This window comes from Mus caroli, chromosome 17, assembly GCF_900094665.2.
Source record: "Mus caroli chromosome 17, CAROLI_EIJ_v1.1, whole genome shotgun sequence".
Lineage (NCBI taxonomy): Eukaryota > Metazoa > Chordata > Mammalia > Rodentia > Muridae > Mus > Mus caroli.
In genome coordinates, this window is record NC_034586.1 from 24804904 (window position 1) to 24814759 (window position 9856).

Genomic DNA, 9856 nt, shown 5'->3' on the forward strand with positions numbered 1-9856 from the left:
TGAGCCACCATGTGGTTGCTGGGATTTGAACTCTGGACCTTCGGAAGAGCAGTCCTTGCTCTTACCCACTGAGCCATCTCACCAGCCCTTTTTTTTTTTTTTCTTAATAGGGATTTATTTTGATTTGTAACTTCAGAAGACACAGAGGGCCTGGTGGAGACCATGGCAGCGGAGTGTGTTGTGGGATTCTGAAGCAGATACCTCACATGAATGTTGGAACTCATTACGCTTCCCTCTCTCCCATCCCCATTCAGTCTTGGTCCCCCACCCTGTGGGATGATGCCATCCAAATTCGAGGTAGGTCTTCCTTCCCAAGTTGGTGGGGATACCCTCACAGATATACCCAGGGGACGGGGAGTTCAAGTCCAATCGGTTTGACAGCAAAGCTTAACCAGCAAGGTTGTAGCATGAGTTCTAAGCCAGCCTGGGAGGCATCATGACAGCAGCCATAGCTCCTGCGACCAAAACTCCAGAAAGAAAGAAGCATACCGTTTCCAGGGTGGAGACAGACACGGAAGGAGGGCTCCCACCCACCTCAGGGTGAGGGGTTCGTGCATATCTCTGCCACTCTCCAGAAAGTGCCACTACAGCTGCCCACTGCTGCAAAGTTCCATCCCCAGCAGGTTTAGTCTCCACAAGCTCCCTATCCTGGGTTCAGCCCTTACCACCCTGCTGCCGCTGCCGCAGTGTAGAAGCCCAGAACCCAGCACCAGCCATTGCTCAGGCTGAGCTAAGTTACCTTGCCTACAAAGGTCCAGGTACATGAGTCCTTCTCCAGGGAGACACAGTTTCAGTCATCATAGGTAGCAACCCAACAGAGTCTGCAGGTCCCTAGGATATTCCTGGTCAGCTGCATCTGCGCCATCCAAGGAGTCATTGGCTCCTCTCAGCCTGGTCTTGGCTCACAATCTATGTTTGGCCCACACCTGTGAAGCAGAGCTTCTGGTGCTTCGGATGGTACATGGTGGTGTCCAGCCACCACAGGGTGAGTGGTGGGACAAGGGCTCAGTGAAGGCCAAGGAATGAGAGTGAGCCGTGGAATGGCACTTTCTGGTTCCTTTCTGTGGGTCTGTGGTAGAGAACAGCACTGGCCCTGCGTGGCTTTCTGCAGAATTTCGTGCAAGTGAGGACGTTATTGGGAAATCAGGGTTTCTTTTCGTGAGTTAACTCTCCATCTTCAAGGATGTTTAACTGCCAAGGGACACAGCTGGCTGCTAAGACTCTGTGACAACCTCACTGGGTTCATATCGAGCTTCTTTTTGGAGACTGCTCAAGTCCCCATTGACTGTTGTTGTGCCAAAGTTGAGACGTATGTATTTTTTGACAGGGTTTTGAGTATCCAAAGTGGCCTCAAACTCACTTTCCAGCCTCCTACTGTGGTTTTGAACGACTGAGAGTGAAGTCCACTGCTTCTAATCGTAGTTTGACAAATGTATATTTGAAGGCTTGATAATTTTTCTTCTCTTTAAGTGAAGCCTATTTAAACTCATATAAAGCAGGGTCTGGAGAGATGGCTCAGCGGTTAAGAGCACCGTGCTGCTCTTCCAGAGGACCCTAGTTCAGTTCCCAGCACCCACGTGGTGGTTCACGATTGGCCTTAACTCCAGTTCCAGAGCATCTGATGACCTCTTCTGGCCCCTGAAGGCACTGCAGGTACCTAGCACATAGACATATATGTAGGCAAACACCCATAGGCATAAAATAAAAAAGAAAAGGAATTTTTAAAACAAATAAATAAATAAACAAACAAATAAGTCTTTTAAAGAGCATATAAAGCTACAATCGACTGGGCTGCATTACAATAGAAAGATCCATAATCCAATGGAGAAGCTAGAGAAAGTACCCAAGGAGCTAAAGGGATCTGCAACCCTATAGGTGGAACAACATGATGTACTAACCAGTACCCCGGAGCTCTTGTCTCTAGCTGCATATGTATCGAAAGATGGCCTAGTCGGCCATCANTGGAAAGAGAGGCCCATTGGACTTGCAAANNTTATATGCNCCAATATAGGGGAATGCCAGGGCCAAAAGAATGGGAATGGGTGGGTAGGGAAGTGGGGGGCGCTATGGGGGACTTTTGGGATAGCATTGGAAATGTAATTGAGGAAAATATGTAATAAAAATATTAAAAATCAAAAAAAAAAAGAAACGGTAAAAACAGGGGTATCAAAACACCAGAAAGCCTGTACTAATAACAATTACTTCATACTAATAACAATTAGTATGAAGATAAAAAAAAAAAAAGAAAGATCCATAATAAGGAAACAAAACCCTTCCCAGTATCTAATATTGGGTTTGAGAATAAGAACTGGGGCTGGAGAGGTGGCTCATTGGTGAAGAGCACTGACGGCTCTTCCAGAGATCATGAGTTCAATTCCCAGCAACCACATGGTGACTCGCAACCATCTGTAATGGAATCGGTTGTCCTTTTCTGGTGTGTCTGAAACAGCAATAGTGTATATTATATATAAGATAAATAAATCTAAAAGAATTTTTTGAGAGAGAGAGAGAGAATAAGAGCTGTGTACTCACAGATGTGAACCATTGTAGGTGACACACACATGGCCTGGGACTCCAGTGTGTCTGTGACCTAGCAGGGTAAGGAGAGAGAGAGACTTCTGCTCCTGCAGGCAGCCGCATTACCATCTGGCTCCCATTTTCTGGCTTCCCCCTTCTACTCCCTACAGGACTCTGGCTTGCAGAGTTTAGCTTGATTCTGGACGCTCCAAGGGACCATCTGTGGATTTCTACCCAGGTCTTCTGTAAGAGCAGTCAGCTCATGATTGCTCAACCATCTCTCCATTCTCTCCCTTGCTCTCACTCTCTCTTATTTTGACAGGGTCTCACTGTGTAGTCAATACTCTCCTGGCACTTGCCATATAGACTAAGCTAGCCTTGAACTCAGAGATCCACATGCCTCTGTCTCCTGAGTTCTGGGATTAGCGTTGCACATCACCACAGCTGGCTTCATTTATCTTTTGAGACAGAATTTCATCCTGTAGCCTAGGCTGGTCCTGAACCTGTGTTAATTCCTGCCTTAGCCTGTTGCATGCTGGGATTACAGGCGAAACTGATCTTATTATACCTTGTTATTCCATCTTGCCTGCCAAACACACCTAAATCCCCACCCACTTTTCTGAAAGGACAGAATATCCAAATAAAATAACATCACTGGGAACGGGGCCAGCCGAATGCTGCAGAGTGCCGGGTGCTTGCTGAGCAAGGCTGATGACATTTGATCCTTGGAACCCATGGTGGAAGGAGAGAATCAACTTCTGCAAGCTGTCATCTGACATTCATATCCAAGCCATGGCACACCATAGCCCTGCCTTAAAACACAACCCACCGGGCTGGTGAGATGGCTCAGTGGGTAAGAGCACCCGACTGCTCTTCCGAAGGTCCAGAGTTCAAATCCCAGCAACCACATGGTGGCTCACAACAATCTGTAACAAAACACAACCCACCCACATGGATAATAATGAATAAAGTATTAGATTTTAAAAATGTGTATGCACTATGTAGTATCTTTTGAATGAGTGTTTTTCTTTTTCTTTTTTTTGAAGATTTATTTATTTTATGTATGTGAGTACACTGTAGCTGTCTTCAGACACACCAGAAGAGGGTGTCAGATCCCATTACAGATGGCTGTGAGCCACCTTGTGTTTGCTGGGAATTGAACTCAGGACCTCTGGAAGAGCAGTCAGTGCGCTTAACCTCTGAGCCATCTCTCCAGCCCCCTCTTTCAATTTTTAAATTTACATTTATTTACTCTGTGTGTGTTCATTGTAGGAGGTCAGAGAGAAAGTCTAAAACTGGGCTTCTCTTTCCATCATGAGGGTCCCAAGGACTGAACTCTAGGCACATGGCTTTGTAGCAAGTGTCTTCAGCCATGGCATCTCACTGGCCTTAACTTTTCTTTTCTTTCTCTTTCTCAAGACAGATTTTCTCTGTGTAGACCAGGCTAACCTTGAACTCACAGAAATCTGCCTACCTCTGCCTCCTGCATGCTTGTATTAAAAGTGTGTGCCACCACCAACCTGGCAACTTGGTTTTGTTCTTTTTTTTTTTTTTTTTTTAAATTTTTTTTTTTTTTTTTTTTTTAAAGATTTATTTATTTATTATATGTAAGTACACTGTAGCTGTCTTCAGACACTCCAGAAGAGGGCGCCAGATCTCGTTNCGGATGGTTGTGAGCCACCATGTGGTTGCTGGGATTTGAACTCTGGACCTTCGGAAGAGCAGTCGGGTGCTCTTACCCACTGAGCCATCTCACCAGCCCTTGGTTTTGTTCTTAATGCATTTCTTTCTCTCTTTAAGTAACCTAACCAGACTATGTGGCCAGCAAGCCCCAGGGGTCTTCCCATCTCTAGAGCTAGGGCACAGCATATGCTGATCGATGCACCTGGCTCTGTACAGATCCAAACCCAGGTCCCCATGATTGAGCAGTGAGCACTGTACCGGCTGAGCATAGTGGTGAATGTGTGTAAATTTAGTAATCAGGGGCTTGAGGCAGGAGGATTGCCACAGGTATGAGTCCAGCATAAGCTACAAAGTTCCAAGCCAGCCGAGTTATAACGTGAGACTCTCTTTCTTTCTCTCTAAATAACAAGAGAAGTCTCTACTTACTAGGACTGTAGAGGAGTTCCCCAGGAAGCAAGGGTATCGAGCTGGGGTCAGGTGACCTGCCTGAGCATCCTATAAACACTGCCCAGTAGTGTAAGAGCCTTGAACACTACTTATTTATGTCTTGTTTTCCTTATGTGTAAATCTGCACGATTAAACCTCCCACCCTTGGTTGGTGAGAAGTTTTAAGGGTTGTAAAACATCATGAAGAAATCTCAGTGTTCTATAGTATTTACCAGCAGCAGGTGCAATATTTTAGGAAATGTACTAACCCCATTAATTGAATGGACCTGTGCTACCTTTCAAATTAGCCATTATGAACAATGAAAGTTCCAGGCCTGCCAATCTGTCTTTAGGAAGGGCTACAGTCTCAGATGATGAACCTAGTTCAGATATTTGAGGATACACTTAAATTTGTTTGTTTGTTTGTTTGTTTGTTTGTTTTTCAAGACTGGGTTTCTCTGTGTAGCCCTGGCTGTCCTGGAACTCAGAACTCAGCCTGGTTGAGGATACAGTTAAATTAAAGTGACAAAAATCGACATTAATACACATTTCTCATATGTCTCCTATAATTGATATTCATCCAAAATTGGTGTCATGTCTGATTTAATGAAATTTAATAAAAAGACAACCATTTTACTCTTCACTATTAGTTAAGTATGTGCTATCTTGGATCCCCTCTGGGCGATGGATAGCAGGTATTAAGTGTTGGCTCAGGATGGGTGAGGGGAGCTTGGAAATAAAAGAAAGAGGAAGTTGATTGTCCTGTATTCAGAACAAGAAAGGCAGTAGTCCCACCGTGGGTATGGAGACTGCACAGGGGCACAGGATTAGAAGAGGAAACTTTTGGAATGAAATTTTATCAGTGGTTATGTTCTCTGTAGTTCCAAGGCCCAGAGATGCCAGCACATGATCTCATTACTGTGTTGGCTTTTTTGTGACATTACTATGTTGGTGGTCGTATTTGGTTTGTTTTGAGACATGGTTTCCTCTGTGTAGCTCTGGCTGTTCTGGAATTCACTTTGTAGACCCAGTTTCCTGACTGGATCCCCTGACTTCCCTTAGTGACGGGTGGTATGGGGGAAACTGGGCAAGGTGGACCCCCCACCCCCACCCCATGCAACATAAGCGAAATAAGAGGCACCTTGATTTCCTGATCCTCTTGCCTCTACCTCCCAAGTGCTAGGATTAATGCTGTGCACACAGGTATTCCCTATATTTTTCTGCGTGGTTTTATTAGTTTATTTCGTGCTCAGCAGCAGTTTTAAAGTAGAATAATGTCAGCACTTGGGAGACAGGGACAGGAGGATGAGGAGTCCAAAGCCATCCTTGGCTACACAGCAAATTCAACATGGGCTGCGGCGTCTCATCTCAATAAAATGAACTCGGACTTGGAGATGTAGCTCTACTGGTAGAATGATGGTCTAGGGTGCATGAAGCCCTGGGTTACACCAGAGCCCTTCATACTTCGACTATGGTAGGGCTTGTCTGTAACCCCATCCATCACTCACATGGTGAAGGTCGGATCAGAGGTGCAAGGTCAACCTGGGCTAAAGGAGACTGTCAAAAAACAAAGAACACTCCATGTATTAGAGTGGAGAGCCGGGGAGGAGGGAGAAGGGAAATAAAGGTTAAAACAAGCAAACCCCCAATAGACAAAACACCCAAAACTAGAAGTCTGTGCAATCATTGTGATGGTGTAATCAACTGGTCTGATAACTTTCTGAAGTACAAAAGCCACAAGTCCCCGTGACCCTGAGAGAATAGAGCCAGGTTCCTCCTCTCAGGTTCCGCTGTGCGGTTCACAGGAAGCGGGCCTGTGATGAACGAAAAGCTTTCTAATAGTTTGCTTCCAGGTAACATGAAACCTGTAGAATCTTGTTTGCTATCGCAGATTGTTCCGTGAAACTCAAGGGGGGGGGGTTATTTTTGCTTTCTCTTTTATCTTTTGTTTTGTTGATGTTTTTCTGTCTTTGGGCTGCAGTTCATATCCATCCGCCACACAAAGGCGAGGAGGCTCATCTTTCCGTGAGCATCACGCGTCCCGGGGCGTCCCAGCCTCTTTCACCTTCGAACCTACAGCTCGCTTTCCTGTCTGAGCCACTTGGGTGATAGAGCGCAAGCGGCGGCGGCGGCGCGCGTTACTGGGACTCCCTGGCGGAGAGCCCGGGTACCCGGCCGGCCGGGCAGCCGAGGCCCGGGCCTATGGCCCAGTCCGCGGCGGGGGCGGGGCGAGCCGCGCGGCCTTCCCGGCATGCCCCGCGGTGGGCGGTGGGCGGGGCTCTTGTTTTGAAGGGCCGGGTGACTCAACCGGGGATCCGCGGCCGGGGCGGGGGCGCGCGGTGGCCGGAGCTTGGCGGTGTCTTCGGGGCTCGGTGGCCGAGAGCGCGGCAGCAAGCGGCCGGTGAGTGCCGAGGAACAGGGCGGGCGAGCGAGCGGGCGGGTGGTGGCGCGGGCTGATGATGGCGGCGGGCGCGACGCTGCGGCCTGAGAGGCCCCGCGCGGGCTCCTCCCCAGCCTGGAGAGAAAGGAGAAGCCGGGGGAGGCTGCCGACCGACCTCGCAGGACCACCGGTAGCCCAGGCTGGGGAAGGTTGGTCGCGCTTTCCCAGAACCTCTGGAATCTTCTGTCGGTCCTGTCGCCCCTCTGTCGTCATCCCATGCTTAGTGCAGAACTGGGAGATTTTTTTCTTGCAGATAACTTTTTATAGCAGACAGTGTCGTCAGGCTTGCGCCGTGAGGACACCTCCTCCCCTTTGTGGGAATTTGTCATTCTTTCTGAACATTCCTGGATTGGGCTGATTTACCATTTAGAAGTAAATCTAATCTTTTAAGTGAGAATTCAGCAAACGAAGTAACAGACAGGCAAGGAACGCTGACCAACTAAGCCCTTTCACGGTGTCTGTTTGTTGATAGACCATTGTTTACCTAGAAATTTGAGATTTCTTTTTAAATGATCTCCCAAACAGAATGTTGGAATAATATTAGTTGTGACGAACCTTGAATTAGAACGTCAATCCCACTCCAGAGGAACAAAAACAAAATCTTAAAGTAGCAGTTCTCAAACGTGTTTTGCACGACGCTAGCACGGCTCCTAGAAATTAATTCTAGAAATCTAGGGTGGACCCCTGAGTCTGCAGTGCTTACAGGCAACCACCCCGCTTGGGCCGCCTTGGTAAGCCAGGAACCGGACCTTAGGAAACCAAGATTAGCTTGGCCTGAGCATTGTAAATACTGTCTCGTGTCCTTTTCTTTCTGTTGACTTACTCCTCTCCTGTCCCTAATCAGTCGGGAGTCAAGAAGCCCTGACTCGGAAGGCTGTGTGAGAAAGGGTAGTGCTTACTGGAGCCCTGACATGAGAGCAGGAAATGGCTTTTTATCCATATCCTGTTATTGCCTGGGTTGGAGAAAGATGGCGTGCATCAGGCTAACCGGCCTGTTGTTTCTCTCAGGAGCCTGTTGGTAGGATCTTGGGAGCTTGAGCTTGTCTTTAGGTCTTGGCTCCCTCCTCAGCTCTCTGCTTTCCTTCCCATGGTACCAGCCAGGGAGTGCCCGGAGCCTGGGGGTCTCTAATTCCCTGGGATGTGCCAGCATCAGTAGTATTTATGGGCTTTTAGTTGTTGTGGGTATCAATTCACTAGCTACAGAATATCTGAATGATGCCTAGCTTACACAGTACAACTTGAAGTAAGGCATTATAGAGACAGTATCCCAAGTATGGCTCAGAATTCCCTTGCTGTCTGGCAGAAATGAGGGTTGGATGACCTCCGCATCTGCCAAAGGTGTTTTCTACATCTTGATATCTCTTGAGACTCCACAGGGATATTAAAGTTAGCCATGAGGGTTTGGCGTTTTTCTTGGCTTTGATGGCTTTGGATGTCTGGTTACTTATTGATGGTTTTGTTGTTGTTGTAGATGACATACAAAAACAGTGTGCCTTTCTGTAATGCTGAGTTTCCTGACTTGTTTTGTGTTTCCCACCTACCACACATGGGGTCTCCCCAAACTTCCATGTCTAATTGGAGTGAGACACTGAAGGGAACTGTTTGGATGTTGTTAAATGATTTAAGATGGGAAAGTCGGAGTCCTTGAAATGAGAAGCTTAGAGGATAAGGGAGCACTTTGTAAGTTTACCTAGCACAGTCCTCTCATCTTTCAGGTAGAGACTGGGAGGTAGGCTGGGGATGTAATTCAGTGGTGGGGTGCCTGCTCTGCATGTGTGGGAGGTACTAGGTTTGTCCCTTAGTGTACGCCATACTCTTTTCCCCTCCTCCCCACATCCAAACACAAGAGTCTGAGATGGTAGAAGGAGGATTCCTGGTCTAGCCTGCTGCCCTTCCTGCTCTGTTACCTTTTAAATGCTTCTGCAAGAAGGTGGTGCAAAGCAGAGAAATAACAAGGCGGAGAAAACAGAGAGACTCTGATATGACCATAGTGCCAAGTGTCTCATGGAAGTTGCAGGAACTGTGCGTTCTAACTGTAAACCACGGTGATGAGAGTGCTGAGATAAATTAGAAGCTTGATCAGGTCGGGGAAGGAGAAGTAAGAGCGGGCAGATGGCTGGCTTACAAAAACCCGAGAGGTTAGGAGCGCACTGGCTGTAAGAGATTCGCTTTAGGAAAGATTAATACTAACGGTTGGGTTGTAGAAGCTACCTGTATGAGCAGTGTCCAGAGCCTCTGAGGCCGCTGTCTCGAGTGACTTGAGCTGCTCTCATGGTGAGCAGGTTTATTAGTATCCTAGTCGGTGGGTTTGTTTTGGGGAGTTGTGGTATTCTATGACTTTATCATATGTATGTTCTTCCCTTGAGAGGAGGTCATCCCGTCCCTTGGAACAGGAGTTGCAGACCTCTGAGCTGCCATGTGGGTGCTGGGAACAGAACCTGGGTCCTCTGCAAGAGCAAGCAGCCAGTGCTCTTAGGCAACGGAACCATCTGAGCCACAAGTTGTGTAACTGTTAACACTTTTTTTCTTGATTAGTTTCAGAGAGCATTTAGATTTTCTTTATCTGTTTTTAAAAGCTAACTTCTTGTTTCAGTATTGATTTTTTTTATTTTTTTATTTTTTGGTTTTTCGAGACAGGGTTTCTCTGTATAGCCCTGGCTGTCCTGGAACTCACTTTGTAGACCAGGCTGGCCTGGCCTCGAACTCAGAAATCCACCTGCCCCTGCCTCCCAAGTGCTGGGATTAAAGGTGTGCGCCACCACTGCCCGGCTCTGATTTTTTTTTTTTTTT

The 9856-nt window shown here is 47.2% G+C and overlaps 1 protein-coding gene across 6 annotated transcripts in view; it reads left to right on the top strand.

The window, feature by feature from the left end:
• Positions 1–6306: 6306 nt before the first annotated feature.
• Positions 6307–9856, top strand: part of Kctd20 (potassium channel tetramerization domain containing 20) — an 18649-nt gene continuing 15099 nt past the window's right edge. For 2 of the 6 annotated variants that reach the window (XM_021186366.2, XM_021186368.2), the window contains exon 1: positions 6307–6479. Coding sequence is in view for 2 of the 6 variants with exons in the window: in XM_021186368.2 (XP_021042027.1) it covers positions 6446–6479 (34 nt within the window). In the remaining 4 variants the exon portion in view is untranslated. Of the gene's footprint in view, positions 6480–6893; positions 7028–7060; positions 7216–9856 lie in introns of those variants that run through there. The other 4 variants (XM_021186365.2, XM_021186369.2, XM_029471299.1 and 1 more) reach the window with 4 other exon arrangements.